Source organism: Plectropomus leopardus, chromosome 20 (assembly GCF_026936395.1).
Source record: "Plectropomus leopardus strain MGB_pleo_1.0 chromosome 20, ASM2693639v1, whole genome shotgun sequence".
NCBI lineage: Eukaryota > Metazoa > Chordata > Actinopteri > Perciformes > Serranidae > Plectropomus > Plectropomus leopardus.
In genome coordinates this window covers 10,911,367-10,933,757 of record NC_142195.1, presented here as the reverse complement: position 1 = coordinate 10,933,757, position 22,391 = coordinate 10,911,367, and the positions used below count along the sequence as shown (strand labels likewise).

Below are 22,391 nucleotides of genomic sequence, written 5' to 3'. Positions count from 1 at the left end.
TTCAGGCTTTCCTGCCTCTAAAGTGCCTGAGGTTTGCGGCCAGCGTCCAGTCAACGACCCCCTGATTGATAACACCAGAGCGGCCCCTCTGCAACGTCACAGGCTGCGTACGTAAACGACGACAAATGTAAACAACATACATACTCCCATGTCTTATTATGAAATAACGTCCATATGTCGGACCAGACACGTATTCGCCACGAATCACAAGGAAATAGTTTAGGAAATAGTTTTACCTCTTTTTAAATTATACTTTTAAATTTTAGTAGCAGTCAACACTATCCAATCCATCTCCAAGGAACCGGGGCTCTCTGTGTAAATTATTACAAATTACATTTCGGGATCCAAATTACAAAAGCTAGGACATCTAGATTATTTTTTAAGCATTTTAAACTTTAATCCAGTTTTTGAAAAGTCCTAAAAGATTTTTCCCCACTAGTTACAAATAGGGTGGGCAGAGTCCAACTCACCAAGGCAAAATGTATATGCTACTCAGTCACAATGTGATCAATAAAAATTCTTTTGAATTTTGTGTGTGTGTGTTTTATTGACACACACACACTCACACACTAAGAACAAAATACATTCGAAATAAACTGGATCCAGCAATATTTAAAAATGTACTTTTATTTGGAATTTGATCTCTCATCATGTCTTTTCACAATTCATTCTGCAGTGTGACTACCATAAAAATTAATTGATAAATAACAATTTTTTAATGCATCATTTGTTTTTGGAATAACCTATTCATGATGTGTTTCTGCTCACATTGTATGTATAAGTTTTAATTAAAAAGAAAAAAAAAAGTAATAACCAGAAAGTAGTTGGCACAGAGGGGTTGAGAAATGAGTGGGAGACAGCAATATGTGGGGGACAAATGCACATGTCCTAAATAACAAGAGGCAAATGTCCCCTGTGTTGCTCCCAAATTTTGCCTATTGTTCACTTATGGCTGTCTCTTTTTTCCAAAACAAAAAAAGTAAATTTCTCTGTGGGTGTTTTGCCACTAGTTTGCTACGGCCAGTCATGCTTGGCTGCTCCACACAGCTTTTAGCTGAGGTGAAGGCAAGTAGTCATGGAAATCATGTTTATCCTTTAAATTTACCAGAGTTTTAATACTGGAGCCACAACAGGATTATGCACTTCTTGAACAAAAACTGTTAAAATATATAGATATACTTTTTTTTTTATCAGAGATTATTTAAAAAAATTAAAATTAGATTTCATTTGTGTTTTACTCTCACCAGCAGGGGGTGATGCAGCCCTCTCAGTACTGCCCTATTGACTTCAAAATAAACTGTTCTGCAGAGCAGAGAAAATACACACATATAAAAATGGAAACAAAACATTTCATGTTTGAGCTTTTCGCAGCTTTGATTTTACACAAATTATTTTAACGAATACTCACATAACACAAGTTTACATTAATATATTTCATGAGCGATATTAAAAAAGTTTATGACATGAAACGTGTGCCTCTCCGGAGAAAAATATTTATGAGACATATAATAAATCATCATGACATAATGTAGTAGCACATTATTTACACAATTAATCATATTCTTTATAAAGCTGAAGCAAAATTATTATTTAGATCTTTCAATCAAATTCTTTGTGAGTGTCACTGCAGTGTGATAGATGAAAAGAAGTCTCTTACATGACAAGAAAATGAAAAATAAAATCATGACAGGAATATATTGTCTTCGCAAGGATTTCTTGAAAGAGTTGCTAAGTGTCTTTTGTCTCAGTCTCAGTCTGAAACAGGTCTTACAATGTCCCAGACCTGCCAGTTGGGCTAAAGGGCCCCGGAGCAAGTGAGTGGTGAGCTTATGGTGGCAGTGTCAACATAACCATTCACTGCCAGGACCGTTTCGTCTTGTAGCGGCGTGGCAGTGTGAATGCAGGCTGCAGACTTCTGCGTAGATGATGTGCAGCAGTTCCCTGTTACTCCGTTCACCTCCTGGTCCGCACAAGAGCACCTGTCCTCTTCCATCACTTCTCTCTGCAGCAGCAGCATGTTGTCACTGTTCACCCCCTTCACCTTGCTGTAGTCCTCCCCCAGGGGTATCTGGGTGCAGCCTTCCATGCTGCCACAGCCTGACACAATGGGCTGGAGCAGCACCATATCCTCCTCGTTGACCCTCTGGACTTCAACGTACTCTGTGGCGCTCAGAGCCGGTGACCGCAGACCAGCAGGTGTCTGTTTGTGACCAATGCTGGAGATGTTGACATCGCTGTGGGCCTGGAGTTGCTGGCGGACCTGCGTCTGGGGATGGAGCAGATGAGCTTGCTTGTTGCTCGAGCAGAAGTCCCAGTAGCTCGGTCCGAGGGCCTCCTTGGTGCTGTGGCCGGGCTGGGTGAGGTAGGAGGACGTAGAGAGGGAGTACTGTTTGGCAAGTGAGCTCTGTTGTTCCAGTGGGCTCGAATTGTACTGAGGCAGTGGAGAAAACACAGAGGGCCAGGTCTTCACTCTCCCACTGGTCATGTCAGGGCTAACCATGTCTCCATTAGCAGAGCTCAACGCTTCCTCTTCCCAGCTCCTCTGGCGCCTCTGTGGATCTGTCTGCGTCTCTTCTTCTTTTGCCTCTCCACACTTATCCGTCAGCAAAATGTGGCTGTCGCAGCTGCCATGTCCGGAGTCGCTGTCAGATGTGGAAATCTCAGATTTGAGGCAACTGATGTGCAGATCTTTGCTTTCCTCGTGCATCAGTTCCTGCTCGTCGGGGATGTACACCTGCAAGTACTCCACCAGCAGGTCCTCATAGTTAGATGATGTGGTCGGAGGGAAATCAGACACCACCAGCGCACTGAAGACCTCGTCAGACTTGCCATTCTACACACAAAAAAAGAAAATTGTTACAAAAAAGCAGCGACACAATAGGTTAGATGTTGGATTAATAATAATTTGCAGTGGTATAAATAAAATCATTCCTCCATATGTTGGTGCTTTACCTTGAGAAGCTGCTTATCAAAACCTTTGATTTTGGGGCCGGGGACTGGTGGCAGAATACAATGCTTCAGACTGTACACATGGGGAAAAAGAGATCTATGTCAGGGATGGGAGCAGCAGATGAAAATCAATAAATATATTAAGGATAAGGATATTACAAATCAATTTCTCTCTTGATGTGGCCTATAAAAGCCCAGAGTGGCAGCAGTTATGTAAGCCCTTTATTTATTGTATGTGTGCTTTGTATTTCATTGGTTTGTGTCATGGTTTGTATTTTTAGTACCAGCACTGTTTTGGAAGTGGCACTTTCAATTTTTTTAACATATAAAATGAAAATAAAGGCATTTTATTTATTTATTTATTTTAATTTGATCTTGCAACAAAAAAATGATCATTTAGTGACAATAAAGTTGTAGTCAGACCTTTCTCTTCTAAATATCGTGCATTAACAATAACTATGAGCACATTTTAATGTTGGTAAAGTCTCACTCAATGATTAAGTTGACATCTTGAGGTAAGTGTGAAAACTACAGCTGCTCTGGGCCTCTACAATATGACATTTAACATGTATTCATATCACAATACTAAAATAAAAGTCATTCAACCAACCAATTTGCATATGGGATTCATGACCATTTTCTTACCTGTGACTGTTCATGTGTAGCAACCATGTGAGGATGAGGAAGATTAAGGCACAAAAGACAGTAATGAGGATCCATACTGACTTCTCTTGATGAAAATCTGTAAGACACATAACATAACGATTGCTTCAACGCAACATACAGCATTGTACTGTCTTATTACCTGTGTTATGATATTAAATAATATAATCATCCTGCTTTACAATTATACCATTATCATTAGCAAAGGGATTAAATCACATTTTGGGAAACATGCCTGTTTGTGTTCTTTCTGACAGATTAGATCATCTGTCAATTCAATTTAAGACGGAAGTCAGGATATATTTAGCTCAGTACAGCAGAAAGAGTGGAAACAGTGGGAATAGCTTTGTTTTAATCCTTGGACAGAGCCATGCTCGTTGATTCACACAGTTTCCAGTCTTTACAGTAAGCCACACTAGGCTTACCATCTCCTGGCTGCAACTTTATTCTCATACTTAACAGTTATGAGAGTGGTAACAACTTTATCATCTAACTGTCAGCAAGAAAGCGCACAAGCGTATTTCCCACAGTCTTGCACTATTCCTTTAATTAAATTCATTATACCTCAAAAAACGTACATGTTGTAAAAAGTACACACACACACACACACACACACACACACACACACACACACACACACACACACTCACACACGTATACTGTGTAGTGTACTAGTGTACTGTAGATAATTACTGGTAGATATTTCTTACAGTCGGGAACTTTGATGTAGGAAGTGGAACTCCATTCACTCCAAAAGCCATGATCGGGTTTACAGCGCACCTGCACAAGGTATTTCCCACCTGACCGCAGACTGAAGATGTTAAAAATCTTCTGCTGGCCTGCAAGGTGGATCTGGAAATAAAACACACGCAACCGACACAGTTATGCACAGTCCAGTCAGTCCCTCTAACTGCCAATATATAGATTACAAATCTATATATTTGTAATCTATAATCAGAAACAACCAATGGTGAAAATATTGTAGGCTGGGGCCACTGTGGCTCAGTAGGTGGAGTAGGTTACCCACTAATTGGAAGGTTGGCGGTTTAATACTTGGCTCCTCCAGTCAAGATGTCGAAGTATCTTTGGGCAAGATACTGAACCCTAAATCCCAATGGCTGTGCCATCACTGTGTGATTGTGTATGAATGTTTATAAACTGAGCAGCAGGTTGCACCTACAGTAGCCTTGGCAACCAGTGTGTGAATGTGACATATAGTGTGAAAGTGCTTGAGAATGACTATAAGAGTGCTCAACAAGTGCAGGTACATTCAATTTACCAAAAAGAACTTTAACAAGAGGATCGAACATTTTACTCATAGGTCCACTACCCTTGGATGGGACACAGGTTGCGTACCTCCCAGTCATTTTCCTCCTCCAACCTGACGCGGAGCTCGTAGATGAGAGTGATCCAACCGGAGCGGGTGTCAGCCTTATGTGGCGGTTCCCATGACACCCGCAGGAAGGGCCAGCCCTTATCCTCCATGACAGTCACTGTAACCTTCTCTGGAGGATTAGGCTTGACTGAGGAGGGACAGAGAGAAAATGTGAATAAGAGCAGATGTGTTTTGTGTGTGAGAGGGAGGAAGATAAAAATAATTTAAGCGGATAATAATGTTCATAACACAGTAACACGGAGAGGAGTTTGTCCATGTCTCCTTCTCCAGGTAACAATAAAACAATGCACACAAGTGGATAAACACTGTCAATGCAGGAGTGACTTTTCAAATATTAGCTGAAGCTAAGAGGGTTAGATAAATGTTAATGTTTAGGCTTTAAGTTATCTTCTTGGAAACACAAAGTCAACAGTGCAGTGCGACAAAAAAAGCTTTGGACTGATAACCAAATCAGGTCAGTGCAACTATTGGAGAGGAAGAGGAACTCTCAGATAAGACGCCTCAAGGGCAAGAAGGATACTCCAAGTCTCTACACTCCCATTAGGATTTTTCATGAACAAAACAATATGCTTTTGTATTTAGCATCATGACAGCATGGGACTAATTCCATACCTCATACTATATTCATATATTACATAATACAAAGTATCTGGCCAATATTTATATTTAATCAGATGTCAGATGAAAGAAATTATTCTACATATTTCTTGTCATCAACAAGTCAAATGACAAACCAGCAGTGTGTTAGTTTATCTCTCAGTACTTAAAATTTCCCTACGCTGTCTGTGGCTTTCATCCCCAACACAATTTGTTTCTACTTTTCAAATGGGTCACAAAGATATTTAAAAGCTGTTGTAGAAATGCCACTTAAGGAGGAGAAAATAGTGCAGCTGTTGGGGCCTATTTTCAGCCACGGATTAATACGTATTTGGTGCTATTCGCGTCAGCAGGACGATGCATGTGGGATTGACTCAAAATAAACTACAGTGTCTGTGTTCATTGTAATAAGGCAACATGTTGGTACAATTTTTGGCATTTTTTTGTGCTTTAAACAGTTATGGGCCAACAGAGGAGGTCTGTGGCCCAGAGGAGTGAGCGATATTAGGCCTGGGATACCAATATTTTTTAGTACAATTCATTCCACTCCATACAGTGGTGAAGGGATGACGTATTTTTGTATGCCAACCAGGAAGTTAGTATCACATTGGTTCCCTCATCAAAAACCTTATGGGATTTTTTTGTATGGGATTTTTGATTATCGCCAAAAATAAGCGTATTTGAAATCACCAGAAGCAAAAAGCTATTGTTAGGGTATACACGAACTACATCGTGGTTGCACGACTTAAACGTCACCACAACAAACACTGTAAAAACACGTTAAACCACAATCAAAAAATGTTATAAACAGATAAATCGAAAAGTTTGAGTGCGACTCTGTAAAGATGCGGACAAGTGGGTTTCATGAGTTTCTGTGCAGTGTTGCCTCCAACTCCGCTGTAAGGAAAGTAGCTTTTGGCTCTCCCAAAAGTAGCTAGATGAGCTAATCAACTAACTTGCATAATGAAATTCTGAGAGAGGCTAAATTAATAGAAAAGGCTGACCAGGTAGTTTACAAACTAATTATTTATGCATTTACAAACTTTTTTTGTTGCCATATAACTATGATGTTAGCTTTTTTCTTTTCTTTTTTAGTGACCTACTGAATGTAGAGCAAAACAAAAACGTGGGTTTGTAGCTTATGTTTGGCCAGAGGAGAAGAGGGACGAGAAACTGACCGAGTGAGACTGACTGAGACAGAGTGAGACGTGTGAGGGATTTTTTGGTGTGAAACTAAAAAAGAGTGAATATTTAAACAAAAACAAAACATCACTGCTGTAACTGTACAAAATCATGATCTCCGATTGGTCGTAAGCTGTAAAAGCGTGATTCATCTGCAGGGCCGGCAGCTCTCTCTGAGTGATGAGGAGACGGCAGCCGCCCTCGATGTACTCGGCTCTCGTGAGCTCAGTTGTACAAGAACCGTAGATTGGGATATGTTAGAAGCTTTTTGCAGAGCTTTGTCAAAACAATCATTCCCCAACCCAACAAAGTCACCAACACTGTTTCTATGTCTGGTGTGATGACGTGTAACGTCCCTTGACAAACACTGTAGTCCCATTTAGCCACTTGATAGTAAGTAAAACCGTAAAAGTTCAAAATTCGTGTTTAAGCAGATGTATTTTATGTTGCAGAACAAAACATCTAAATATCTTGAGCCTGTGTTAACCACAGACCTTATTTAAGGTATTTTACCGAAAACCCGTTCAAAAAACCCAGAGACTTTAAGCAGAAGGAGTTGGAAGTGTTAAAAGGCTAACGAACTTCCGCATTTTAGCGTTTTAGCTTCTCATTACTTCACCACTTTATTACATACTAGACCAGAAGTCTTCAGGGTTTTTCAAGCCAAGGATCCCTTAGCATAAAAATACACGGATCAGGACTCTCCTACTGTATAAAATTCAGTTGTAATTGATATAATTCTGTGAATATTTTTGGGTCTTCTCTCATTTGCCTGTAGCTGCTAGGTCAGTTATCATTTTTAGCATGGCTGTGTACGTTAGCCTTACCAACTGCACTTTAGCCGTAAGTTTCGTTTCGTTTTGTTGAGTCTCTTGCTCCAAAAACTTAAAAAATAATCAATTGTGACTCACAAGAATTTCCTTACACTTACTTACTTACACTATAATAATACCGCTAACTAGCCAATGTGTTTCAACAGTACGTAAATGTTATAGATAAACGCAGCACAGTGATTAAGCATTAGCTAGCTCACGTGATTGCACAGGGATTCATTGACAACAGAAAGAATACCATGAATGTCGTGTACCGTTTATTCATTCAACTGCTTTAAAATGCTTTAGTGTGCAGTTACAGCTGGAGCGAGGGTGATTACGCTCAGAAAGCATCAGACCTAGTTTAACACAGTGTGCCCCTGAGCAGCTGTGTGACTGTGAGTTAAAATACACTTTTTTAATCCTCATGGGGAAATTATGTTTCGAACACCACAAAAAAAAACAAAACAAAAAAAAAAAAACAAGTGATGTAGCACATTCTCTTACCAATGTACACCACATCTACATCAACGGGGTCGGAGAAGGAGCTGCCCAGTGTGTTGGTGGCCACCACGGTGATGTTGTAGTTGACCCAGATGGACGTGTTGTTCTTGTTAAAGAAACAGGAGTTCTCTCCGGCTGTGTGGTAGTCGGGACACTCGTACACTGTGTCGGAGCTGCAAGAGAGGCAGGGGAACAGCATGTCATCACATCATGTACTGTACTGTGCTGCACTGTTACATTTATGAAGAACATCATGCATTCTTCATGCTACAGTTACTGAAACTGTGTGTGTGTGTTTGTGTGTGTACATGTGAGGGAAAGACAATGTTTTTGTGTATTCCAGACATAAATTGAAGAAAATGCTCTGAGCCATTTCCTCAGAATACAAAATACAGTGATACCTCGGTAATTTCTCTCGTTTTTACTTAATTTTAATTATCGGCAATCATATTACGCTGTCTTGTTAAGCCTGCACGTGGTATAAACTTGGGTTTGCATCTTCTGTTTCAGGCCGCTGTCAGGAGCTCCTAAACAACCATCTTTCCTTTTATGGGTTCGTCTCACCTCTCGGATGTTTTCTTTTCAAGAAGACGTCAAAAATAATTCAGCTGACGTGATGCGTATGCACTTTGCCAGCGTCACTAACACTTGGGTTTAATGTGTTTGTTAAATATGCTCAAAGTTAATGAGCATATTTCCCAAGAATGCTGAATTACTCCTTTAAAACATGAATTTTATTGTTTTATTAGAGGATATGTAATATAAGCATATTTCCCAAACTGTCAAAGTATGCCTTTAACATCACTATCCACATCCCCCTCTTTGTTTCGACACACTATGTCACGATTTTGTTTCTGCTCTGCAAACCATACCTTCATTCTCCAAAATGTGAACCTCCGCCATAAGTATCATTGACTACAAGTAACCTTGACTGAAAGAAGATTTGTGGCTGAACACAAACCTTCCTAGGCTCCTCCTCTCCTTCTCTGCAACTGTTCCTTATCAAGGTTGCACAATTTTAAAACCCATAGCCGCTGGCACAGCCAGCACTACATAACTCTCTGCAATCTTTATCCTCTTACACCCGTCTGGTGCCCTCAGCGTGCTGAACCTTCAGGTAGGCAGCTCACTGACATCTGTGCCGACCTTGAGAATGTTAAGATGTCCAATAGTTTTTGCTCCAACTGAGTAAATGACTTTAAAGGGACAATTCAACCCAAAATCAAAAATATATTTTTTTCTCTTACCTGTAGTGTTTTGGTGTGAGTTGCAGAGTGTTGGAGATAACGGACATATGAGAGATGTCTGCCTTTTCTCCATTATAATGGAACTTTATTTCACTTGGCTTGTAGTGCTCAAAACGCAAAAAAGAAATTTGATAAACTCAACAGCCATATCTCTTTCCAGAAATCAATACCCGGTTTCTCAAAATAATCCATAGACCTTGTTGGGAGCAGTTTCGAATAGGAACCATTTTCTTTCTACTGAACTACATCCGCAAACCACATCACTATGCAGAAGGAAGGTTGCATCTACTGACTGGTGAGAGGCTCGAGCTCATGACAGCGTGAAATGTAAACATTAATGGTGTCCCCCTCAGCTGAGCTGTAAGGTTTGCTAGCTCAGTGGTGCTAGGTGAGCTTGCAGTAGAGGCACGCTTCCTTCTGCACAGTAATACAGTTGGCGAGTGTAGTTGTTGTAGACTAACTGGGTCTTGATTTCTGGAAAGAGACATTGCTGCTTTTTTCAAGTGTACTTTTTTGAGCACCATGAGCCGAGTGCCATCTAGTTCAGTTATACTGAAGAGAAGACAGACATCTTTTCGACCGATATCTCCAACACATTTGATGATGAACAATCCATCCTTGTCACTTTTTTGTTTCTCACTGTCCACGACAATCAACATTAAACAAAATAAATGAAGTGTGTCACTGCAGGAAACTGGACACCTCTCACCTTTCTTTGCGATAGTACAGGGCATGGGTTGTGGGCAGTCCCCCATCAGAGCCCGGCTCCCACCAGCAGGTGAAGGTCTCTTTTTCGGGAGAACGACATCTTGTCAGTGCAGGCTTCCCTGGCGGGCTATAGCCTAAAGACAGACAGGAGAAAGAGAAAGCAAAAGCAAATACTAGATTACATACTAAAAGGTGTGTATTGTGTAACTCCAAAAATAGAGAGTGCGAGATGTGTAATATATCACTAAACTATCCACAGATCAATGTCTGTCGAATATGAAGTCACAGTTACATCCAAAAACTCACGTTTTCCCTTTGCATGCGCGGTGAAAAACAGCAGCAACAACAGCAGGATTGCTTCCACAACTTTCTTCATCATGGCACCACAAAACCTTGGCTGTTGGATGAAAAAAAAACAAAGACAGCTGAGTATGGGGAAACTGTCTGACCTGCTTGATGCTTTCCGCCACAATAGAAGAACTACACACCTTGTTTTAACTTATAACATGCTTGCATGACTAAAGACAACAAGATGCTTTCCTATTGTCACTAAAGCTGTATGTTTCCAAGAATTTGGCAATACGACATGCATACCGAAACAGGGGTCACAATTCAACATATTACGATTAGAGTTGCAACAGTAAGAGTTTTTCACGGTAGCTTCTCCGTCCGGTTACATTTTTTTTTCCAATACTGTAGATAATCACCTTATACATGGCATGATAACATGTCAATATTCATACCACAGTATACCTTAAAACCTGTATATTGCTGCGACCCTAATTGCCCTATATTGTGATACTGTAAGCAGGGTGGTACATTGTAAACAATGTCATAGTTGAATAACACACTAGGCATAAATTTGAGTAAAAAAGGTTTTTTTATGCAATCAGAACAGTAGAATCTGTAATTATATCTATCAGAGTTCCTATAACATGCTTGCAATATGTTGTTATGTTGAGGGAAAGATTCAAATGGCTGAAGAGAGCTTACAAAAGGTGCTATCTAGCAGGGGTAAGAATAAAACACAAAATGAACCACGGCAACAAATCTTTCCATGTAAACTGTTAAAATTTGATGCAGCATTTTTGAAAATCGATACAGTATCATGAAACATATCGCGATACTCAAGTGTATCAATATTTTCTTACACCCCTTATTGTCATACACCCTGCTTGAAAGTAAAGTCATAAATGCAATACGACAATTACTTTAAAACTGCTGAGGACATAATAGGAAAGAAAATAAGTAAAAGGTTGTCATCCACAAGTGAACTGTTTAGAATTAGTAGAGGAAAAAAAACATGATGAAATGAAGTGAAAGGCTGGTTAAATTACTGCTGAGGTCATTTATACTTAGAAAACATTTCAACAGTGACATAGAATATGATTAAAATGCAATTTGTTTGCTAACATTATTGAATCCTGTCATTCTACTTAACTAACAGAACATCCACGTCATAAACAGACACCATAATTATATTGAAGTGACACAAAATCTAACTGCAGAACAGTAGATATGATGGACTGAAAGAAAAGCTTCTACAGTGAATGTATGTGTTCTCACTAAGGATTAAAAAACATCTCTGTTTCTGCCTACCTCTACCAGCTGGCACATGCAGCGTAACTGATTACATAACCTAAGGTCAGGCTTTTGCCTCAGCGACACACAAACACACACAAACACACACACACACACACGCACACACTGGTTTGCCCATTCGCATGACTTGGAAATCTGCGATTCCCCAGCCATGCGCAGATGTTTGAGTTATTACTGAACCCACTGGGAGTGCAGGGAAGGGAGGAAGGGCAGATGATATAGAGGGAAAAGAGATGGGAGAACTGATGTGGATGCATTAGTGAAAGTTAGCAGAAAGCATCCCTCATGCTCTCTCCTTTTCTCTTGATTACTGATGGAAAAATTGCTACTGTCAGTTTGACATATTGAATGGTGAGACCTCTTGACTTGCTTCACTCCATCAAGGCCACGAAAAAGCTTGAGTATGGACTCATCAGTCATACTGCCTCAAAAATCACCTACTTTCCCTCACCCACTCTATCAAATCTGAACCTCGGAGACATCACATTTAAAAATGACACTGATCACCACCCTAATCAACACCTCACATTTCTACCATCTGATCACAGATACAGGACTCTGATTGTGAGCTGGGATTAATGCATACATAAAGATTCAGTGTTCTGTTGATATCTGTATGTCTCTGTGTCGCACTGGCTGGAAAAACAAGTCCAACTATTACAAAAAAATCCTATCTAATCTCAGAATGGAAATCACTCCTCTCTAAAACACAAAGCATTAGGCTCTCAAAAAAGAAAAAAAAAAAAGTTTGTTTTTGCCAAAAACAAACTTGAACACCAGAACATGAAATACAAAACATGCACATGCAAACAGAAGCTTCAAGTCAAAGACTATTGATTAAAGAAGACTCCAATAAGGACCTGGAAGACCACTGGGACGCTGTTTGTACATTCCTTAAATAGCAGCAGAGGAAGCTTTTTCTTGGGTGCCAAATGTGTTATGTCCGACGCTGTATTGAATGTGATTTAACGATTGTTAAATCATGAACAATAACATTTTTAATGTAAATATATATACTGTATATTTTGTTAGAGATTTTCTAGTGTATATTTCCAAGCTGCACCTGTACTATATGCTCGCAACTGTCCTGCAGTCATAATACACAGTAGTCTGGCACAAGAGGTTTGATTTAAGGCTGTTACACTTCCTTGATATCTTAAAGATTTTCCCCCTTCCCTTACGTGGTCAGAAGTGCCTCACAATATTTAAAGCAAGACAAGATAAAGTTTGCTCTACGAGGACCTAAGGTTCGAACAGCTGTGAGGTTGTAGTACTGTTTGTATTCTGTATTTGCCATTACTCTAAATTTTACTCTAAACGACAAGTGGACATGTGCAAAATAATGTTTTCCTGATTTTTGTATCTATGTTGTGTTATTAAATGTGAAGACTAATTTTAAAAGTGGTAGAAAAAGTGAGTGACTGTTACAAACTTTTTTTATGGTGCCTTAATTTCAATAACGTCACCATGATCTGATAATTGGCATTAACGTCAAGGCACTGGATTAGCCTCCTGCTGCATATAGCCTTCTTACGTAACCATTAGCCCAAGCTGAATAAGCTGCTAAGCTGGGAAAATGCTGGCCAACAGTGAAGAGCGCTTCCCTTACAGACAATAATGGTCTGGACTTTTCATTTAGTTTTACCTTAGGGGCCCCTACTTTGTTTGTTGATTATATTGTATATCTCTAAACATTAGGGCTGGGCAACATATAAATATTACATTAATATTGTGATATGAGACTGGATATCATCTTAGATTTAGGAAATTATAACACTGCATTATTTTTTTCTGTTTTTAAAGGCTGCATTACAGTAAAGTGACTGAATTTTCTGAACTCACCAGACTGTTCTAGCTGTTCTATTATTTGCCTCTACTTATTTAACCATTACTGATGATTATTTATTAAAAATGTCATTGTTCAAATAATTTGTGAAAGCACCAATAGTCAACCCTACAATGTTCTTCCGATATGGATATAGAGATATTTGGTTAAAGAAAAAAAATGTAAAATTAGATTTTCTACATATCGCACAGCCCCATTTATGGTCTTCATAGAAAGCCCACTCATTTTTAACTGCTTCCTTCCTGATCTACTGCTCCATAGTTGTACAAAGCTTCACATGACCTTATGTAAAATACAGCTAAGATTACAGGTATGCACTTGAGTAAACTATAGAGAAGAGAGCAATATTATAGGTAATTATACCTCAGGTATTTAAACTGAGCACAAGCTATACTGCAGACAAATAGAAGTGTAGCCACATGTTCTACAAATTCTTATGCAAAATGCAAAAACTCAAAAATTAGTCATCAAGTCATTGTGAGGCTAACACCTATATTTAGACTCATTAATGGACCACATATGATTAGTGTTTGTCAGCTGCCTCTCGATTTCAAATAGATAAAATGACATCAAACGACATAACAGGTAAAAATGTAAGCAGTAGAGCAAGATGATCCCCCTCAGGGAATGGTTGTGACCAGGAGACAACCTCTGGGGTTGAAAACTGAAGCCATTGCTACGGGGCCAAAAACTGCAGTTGTTGAATGGCAGCGTGAGGCTGGCTCCAAAAGCGAGTCAGTCCCCATAGATGTTAAAATGTCTAACTTTTAAAACAAAAAACAGCGCTGATCTCTATTACTAATATCAGCATTCATGTCACCCGTATGGGGTTAATTTTTATATAACTCACCCATTTACATTTTATTAAAGCTTAAAGTTGCGCATAATTAGCAGCTTTGAGTGACAGGCTGTCTGCTGGTAGCAGTTCTGAGTCATATCTTTCCATTGTTTTTGACTCCTGTTTTGAGGCCTCAAAACAGGAGTCCACTAACCAGTGAGTGATGTCATGGTATCTACAGCTATTATCTTTATGCAGTACAGTCTATGTGTACAACTGTTTCTTTCTCAAGCACCATTGACACAGCTGAGCACCACAGAAGCAGAACTATATAGAGGCCCTGTTTCTCAGAGCAGTAATACTCAAAGATTTACTTATTTCCGTTCTAATATTGACTTAACTTTTCATATGCAGTGAAAATAAAATAAGCTAAGATAGTTGTTATTTAAAGGTGGATAATAACCACACCCTTTGTTGAGGGCATAAGCATTTCACTGTAGCCACTATCATACATGAAAGCTTCCGTAGTTTGACAAGGAAACACTGACAGTGTCTCTGACTTTCAGAAACTATGACTGCAGAGCAGATAAGTAGGCTTGGAATGACATTAATGCGGCAATTCCTCAAACAACACTTACTCATCTGCCCTCTTAGCAGAAAATACAGATAGTGTAAAATACAATCTGTACATTTGGCCATGAATTAAAGGAACATGTAGAACAGCTTCCTTATCAAAACAGTGACCCAATAGATTGCTGCTGGCTAAACATTTCCCGGTATTGTAATCATCAACAAAGACACCTTTCTAGGAACTTTTTTTTTACCAATACAGGCATTCAATGGCAGAGAGCAACGCAAAACAAGATACTGAACTTTGAGCTGAACTTTAAGAGTAAATTTCAAGGCAAGGTGATGAACACTTTACTGTAATAACCCCATGGCTTTCAGGACAAACAGGACAAACTTTTAGCCAAACTACTGGTGGATACTGTGTACTAACACAAGCTGGGAGTAAAAAGATAACGACATAAGATCTCAGTTTAATGCCGATCAGTATGTATGTCCAGGTACATTTTGACATTCTGACAGACATAATTCTCCATCTTTTTCTCAGTAAAATACAGTTTCACGTCAGAGAAATTGTCATCCAAGTACAACAATGTGACACGCATTCAGAATACAAAAACACAAGCATGGTGGTGCTTACTAACACACAAACAGCCATGTTCATGTGTCTGCATTCATGAATAATCAGCCACTGAGTACATTCATCACAAGAATAAAGTTGTCATGACACCTTTTACTCTCAACTATTGGTACATACTACAAAATATTGGCCTGACAGAGTATTCAGGCCGATATTTGGCATTTTGACTATTATCTATATTGGCATTTCATTTAATGATAAAATGAATTAATTAAAAGGTACAAAGAAAGTGTCAGTATGGGAGGAACTTTTAACTGAGGGAACTATTTTTATTTATTTTTTTTTTTCATTTGACTTTATAAAAAAAGTTTCTGGGAACTTGCTGCATTTGATGTTCAAAGTTCTCTGATAAGACATTTGCTGAAGGCATTTAAACAATGTTTTGTCTTGGTTAGTTTTGTTTCATTCCAAAATTCTAAATATTGACAAAGATTTTCATTTTTCTTGTAAATGTAAATCCATTATCGGTCTCATTAACTATTTATAATCGGTATCTACCCGGAAAACCAATATCGGTCGACCCTAGTACACACTGTACAGTAAACCATAAAAAACACAAATCGCGTCACTTATTTCAGCACTATTCCTACTACACTGTTACTTCGTTGTTGTTGTGAATGTGTAGCCTGTGGAATTGTACTTTCATTGTCTCTGCCAACCTATATTCTGCATTTCTGAAGAACTCAAGCAGCAGAAAAAAAGGCTTCAAGGACAGCAGAAAATACAGACTTTGCTACTTGCAGGGATAACAATCCCACAAGGATACCTGTATTTACTGTAAGCGACTAATGCATCAGCCTGGTGCATGTTTGTAGAGGTGAAATAATTCTCACATGTGATTCAAACTGACACCGCTGAGGTGTGAAGGATATAATAGATGAATAGGTGGCTCTGCCAGGATATAATTGCAGCTGCAGGAATGTGCTTTTCTGATGATGGGAGTGATAATATCCCAACTCACCTCCTTCTGTTTTGCCGTTTGTCAAGTGTTAACATTGAGAGAGATAGCTGGGCTGCATGTATATGTGACGGGGAAGGATAAATACTTCTTTTGTTGCTTAACTGTCACAGCAACAGCTCACAACACTACATTATAAATGTAGGTTCTTACTGCTGATTCTGTTCCAGCTAACAAAGCATGTCATACACTTTATGTTATATTACACGTGTGTTTGTTGTTGAGCTGCAATGATCAATTGATTAAACTTACCTGCAAAGTAACTAGGAATAAAGCTTAAAATAGATATAGAAGACTTAAAAGTACCATATTTAAATAATTTCAGATTCCAGCTCCTTGAATGTGAGTTTCTGGCCACTTTACTCCTCTATGGCTGTAATTTTACATGCATTAATGTGTTCATCACTTTTAAGCTCATTTTAATTACTTTGCATACTGCTTGGTAGCTTAATACATAATAATACACTTATAATACATTATTTTATTTGTTTATATTTTGTATTAATAACCTGAATCTGGAAAGTAACTAAAGCTTTACAATAAATATAGAGGACTTAAAAGTAAAATATTTATCTCCAAAATGTAACAGAGCAGAAGTATAAAGTTACATGCTGTGAAAATACTTAAGTGAAGTATGTCAACTTTTTGTTGTCAGCTATTACAAATGAATCGCAAACTAATCTGAAGATCGATTAATCACTTTGGGTTATGTTCTTTGAAGAAAAACTGGCACTTTTTTCTGATTCCAGCTTCATAAATGTGAATATTTTCTGGTTGCTTTACTCCTCTATGACAGTATACTGATTTTTTGGGGTTGTGGACAAAACAAAAACTTTGAGGACAGCATATTAGGTTTTGGGAAACACTGGTAGACATTTTTCCACCATTTTCTGACATTTTAAAGACCAAACACTGAACTGAGTCATCAAGAGGTCAACAGGTTAACAGACAATGAAAACAACTGTTAGTTGCAGCCATACTTTGAGTTTTCAGAGTAAGAAAAGGCCAAAGTCAGCCCTGCCTTTCTGATCTGATAAAATGTATATGCCCTTTTCAAAAATGCCGCCTTTAAATTAGAATAACTCATTATTATTGATGAGGAAGCCTTTCAAAGTAGTGGGCACAAACAATGCACTGCTTTAAAATTAGTCCTAAATCAATTCCATGCTTCAGTCAGGATGCATGGCCCAGTATTTACAGCTGCAGTTAGCATGCAACACTGACTTTGTAAAGCCCTGGTGCAGGACTAACAGTGGAAAGAGTCAGGAAGCTGCAGGCACCTCAAATTGTAATCCAGTATTGAGTTAATCAGCTTGGTGCTATAATGGCCGATGGCCTTTTTAACCTCTCCCTAACCAGAGGAGGACCCAATCATGAACATGGAAATCCAATTACACTGCTGACACCCTGACCCCAGCGTCATCCTCTTCCTACGTGAGAGGAAATAACCTGCCAGTCAACAAGGGGATATGTCCTCATCCAGAGGAAAACAACAAACACTGATGTGTTTACTGATTCATGAATTAAATTGTTGTAAATTGTGAATAATCATGACAATAATTTTTCCTCCTAGATCATTATATGCGTTGTCAGTAGGACAATTGGACATGTTAATAGGTGCAAGTTTGATATTGATTTAATTTGGCTGCGGGCAAAATCCCTTGACCTGAAAACCGGCCTTCACTTTCACAGATCTGCATCCACCTACTATTTGTGGAAGAAGTATTAAAATCTTTTACTTGAGTAAAAATAGTGTAGAAATACTCTTTTAGGAGCAAAAGTACTGCATTCTCATTAAAGAGCCAAAGTATCAAAATATACTTAAAGTACCAAAAGCACTCATTTTACAGAATGGACCATTTCAAAATAAAATATACTATATTGTTGGCGTAAAATTGATGCATGAAGGTGTTTATCACTTTGATGTCATGGCTGGTAAAGGTGGTGCTTATTTTAATAACTTTATATACTACTGGGTTGCTAACACATAAACATACATTATACTTATTTCTATACTTATTTTGTATTAATAATCTGAATCTGCAATGTAACTGGTAACCAAAGCTTTTATGATAAATATATAGGAAATAAAAGTACAATATTTGTCTTCAAAATGTAATGGGGTAGAAGTATAAAGTAGCATTATATGAAATTATTTTCACAATAAGCATCTTCTCTCTTACTTTTTTTTTTTTTTTAGCAATTTTTTGCTATAATTACATACATTGTCATATCTATCTACAAGCAATAGGCAAGAAATTACTGACATTATGTTCCTTAAGCTTACAATAATAATGAACACTTTTGAACCTAAAGTGCTGTAATGGGAGACCGTGTGGCGGTCTGTAGTGCAGTAAACTGTGTGTCCATTCAGACTTGTCCTGATGATACAATCTGTGCTGTGAAGTGCGTTTTACTTCTTACCAGCAGATGACAGGAGTTTTTAGTTTGTCCCTCGGTGAGTCCTCCGTGCTGACTCCTCTACCGGCTCCAAGAAGAACGGACTTACCGACTTGTATAACTGCTTTACCGGGAAGACAGCAGACAAGGACACATGCATTACCGGGCGCTCAGCCGTCCCGCCAGCGAGGAAATAGCTGTCCTCTCTCTGTGAGTCTCTGTGAGCCTGAGGAGGGCGGGACAGAGGAGACAAGTCTCTCCCGTAAACCCCGCCCAAACGCTGGGTCTCTGGGTACTGAGGAGGGAGCTAGAAAACAGACCTGATGACATCAAGCTCCTCAAAGACAAAACGATTGAAACAAACTTGAGAATCTGGAGCTCAAAAGTTGTTTAATACAAAATTTATTCAGGCAGAGTAACTTCTTACAACTACTGTACTCTGTTAGAAGTTCAAGTCCGGCATTGAAAGTGTTACTTACTTATGCAAAAGTAAGTATAATCACGAAAAAGTACCTTAAGTAGGTCTGTTAGTGGTAAAAGTTATCCAATGCAGAAAAATCTGGAAAAAAAGCCCCCCAAAAATCAAAATTATTACAAAAAAATACATATATGGTTATATCCTGAAATATTTATCAAAATAGTTATCAATTAATTTTCTCTCCATTGGCTAATAATCCTTTCAGCTGGATTTTATAAACTCTAGTAGTTTAATTTATAGCAAAACATAATATTTTATAACCTCTTCTTGCGTAAAAATATGAATTATTAGTTAATAGTAACTAATGCTGTCATGTAAATGTAAAAAGTACAATAATTCACTCAAAGTAGTGAAGCAAAAGTATAAAGGTGTGTAGTACAAGTACCTCAAATTTGTACTTAAGTACAGTACTTTAGTAAATACATCATTACATTCTGCCACTGGTGTTGTGTCTGCCAAATATTTTATACTCCTTTTCTGTATGTCTATTTGAGTGTGTGTAAGGCATTTTATTACATGATTTCCTCCTAACTAAAAAGGATGAGACTTATTTCTGCTCCACAGAAATCTACTTTGGTTTCATAATATGTCATGCTATCAGGGATGTTTTGATATTCAGCCTAAAATTACTGGTGCACTCTTAAAAGTCTTCTCCTGTGGTACAATGTTACTCTGTGCTCTTGCTATAAATATATTTATTTTCTGTATTAAAAAAACCCAAACCCTTTCTGGTATCCTGGTTTATAGTCACTTCTCAGGACAACACACGCTGCTAGGTCAGCATGTATTGTCCACTCACTCTATGAACAAATATTGTAGAACATATTGTGACAATCAGAACATAAAACAGCATCTGTCCTCTTACTGGTTCCTCTTACTGGGAGCTGTAAATAGTAAGGTATCCCAGTATTTAACATCGCTCTCTCCCTGACCTCACCCTCCCATATTCTGTGCTTGACTCACTTTCTCTTACATTAATGTCTGTGTAAATTATATCATTTTCACTGCAAATGTTTTATACTGTATATGAGCTAAATATGAAAAGGACTGATACACTTAATTTTGTGGTTTTTATTCTCTAAAAGGGAAATGCACATGGAGAAACAAAACTGCTGAAAGACAGATTGTAACTCTTACCATAAGACTGTGCACCTCTATGTGTATCTCTGTCTAAATAGAAAACAGATTAAAATAATAATAATAATGAGTTCATATTTTTCTTAGAAGCTGTCTCTGCCCTGTACAGGAATAAACAAGTAAGCATGTCTTAACATGTGCATGGCACCTGTGATAAAACATAAAAGAAACTGCAAACATAGAAGTTTTAAGCTGTAAAATGTTTCAGCAGTCTGAACTTCACAAAGGTGAATAAATGTCAATACAGAACTAAAAAGAGAGATTTCTTAAAAGGATCTTTAGGATCTAAAGGATCAATAGGGTAAATCATGTGAAGAGCAGTCATTTAAAAAAAAAAAAGAGAAAATGGAAATGGTCTGGTAGAACATTGTTTAGATATTCTGTATAATACTTTAATGGTCCCTAACAAACAGTGCTGGAGGAAGTATTCAGATCATCCTTTACCAAGTCAAAGTATCAAAATTAAAAGTACTCAAATATACATATATATATATATATATATATATATATATATATATATATATATATATATATATATATATATATATATATATATATATATATATATACATGTATGTATGTATGTATGTATAAGCAGTATGTTTTGATCAATTTGTGGGTAAAACAGCATCTGAAATGACGCTATAGCTGTCAAAAAAAAGTATGAGGTCAAAAGTAGACTATTTCCCTCTGAATTATTGTGAAGTTGAAGTGTAAAGTTGCATAAACATGGAATACTAAAGCAAAAATACAAGTACCTCAAATTTGTAATGAAATGCAGTACTTAGGTATATGAACTTAGTCACACTTTGCCTCTGCTATCAAAGTCATAATAGAGGTGAATTTGAGCTCTGCACTTATTGTGAAACAGCCTCAGTCTGCAACATTTCAGTGATTTGTGTATGATTTCTATAAAGGTTGTTAATTATTGGTGAAACGAAGCCCTCTCTATTTTATTATAATAAAAAAAGACAACATATTTATCTTGATTTTTTGGGGGGCTAGCTTAGGCATTGTGGCATGTTTACATGAATGTCAATGATAAATGTGGCTATTTGTGTGAGCAAAAAAAGAAACATTGTAAGCAAAGCATTTGCACAGAATGAGTGAATGATTGTATCCAGAGTGGCTTGGGAAATCTCTGGCCCTCCCCTTTTTCAGCTCTACTTAGGAGCAATAATGTTATATAATATGACCATCTGCTCTTCACATTGATTTAAAAGTCCCATTATGTGACACAGCAATGAATGCCAGTAAACCTCTGAACCAGGATGTGTTTGATGGATGCAGATAAGTTTAAGAGTGAAGTCAGATTTTCCTGTCCTTTTGAAAAATCATTTCTCTGTCATTTATAATAAACATTTTCCATGTTATGTGCATAGCAGAGGATGTGTTTGTGTGATTGAATGTGATTTTTAGTGTGACAGCTTGCAAATGTCTGTCTGTGTTGGTGCTGTGCAAAAAGAAGAGGACTGAGACACGAGCTGCAGTCAGAGATGAAGACACAAAGCTTCCTCACTCAAGCAGTTCACAGCGTGTCACTGCGCTTTGTGTCCATGTGACTTTTGCTCCCTCAATCACTGGACATCTGCCATTGGTCTTCAGGGCCTAACTGGCACAAACTCTGAAGATATCGTTACTATATCGTGACATCTAGTGGCGCTTTTGTGAACTGCTTTGACAATGCAAGCTGTATTCTTGTCGTCTGGCAGAACTTTATTAGTGTAGTAGACGTCTATAGGCGGCAGTATACGACCATTGCTGCTTACAAAAGTGAACTACATTACAGTCACTTGACTCGATATGACAACGAAATGATATGAAATGATAACAAATTGCAAAAGAAAAGCCCCATTACCTATAATAGTCTCAGCACTGCAAAAGCTATATGAAAAAATGCATCATTTATTTATTTTTTATGAGGGAG

At 38.0% G+C, this 22,391-nt stretch overlaps 1 protein-coding gene across 1 annotated transcript; it reads right to left on the bottom strand.

Annotated features, from left to right (window-relative positions):
* Window positions 1–609: 609 nt before the first annotated feature.
* Window positions 610–19,052, bottom strand: prlra (prolactin receptor a). Its single transcript, XM_042509809.2, has 9 exons — window positions 18,874–19,052; window positions 10,365–10,455; window positions 10,060–10,192; window positions 8,107–8,276; window positions 4,969–5,135; window positions 4,323–4,464; window positions 3,595–3,691; window positions 2,953–3,022; window positions 610–2,833 (listed from the first exon to the last, which is right to left on the bottom strand). The coding sequence occupies exons 2-9, from the start codon at window positions 10,435–10,437 to the stop codon at window positions 1,796–1,798; spliced, it is 1,890 nt and encodes a 629-aa protein (XP_042365743.2). The 5' UTR covers window positions 10,438–10,455; window positions 18,874–19,052; the 3' UTR covers window positions 610–1,795.
* Window positions 19,053–22,391: the final 3,339 nt, after the last annotated feature.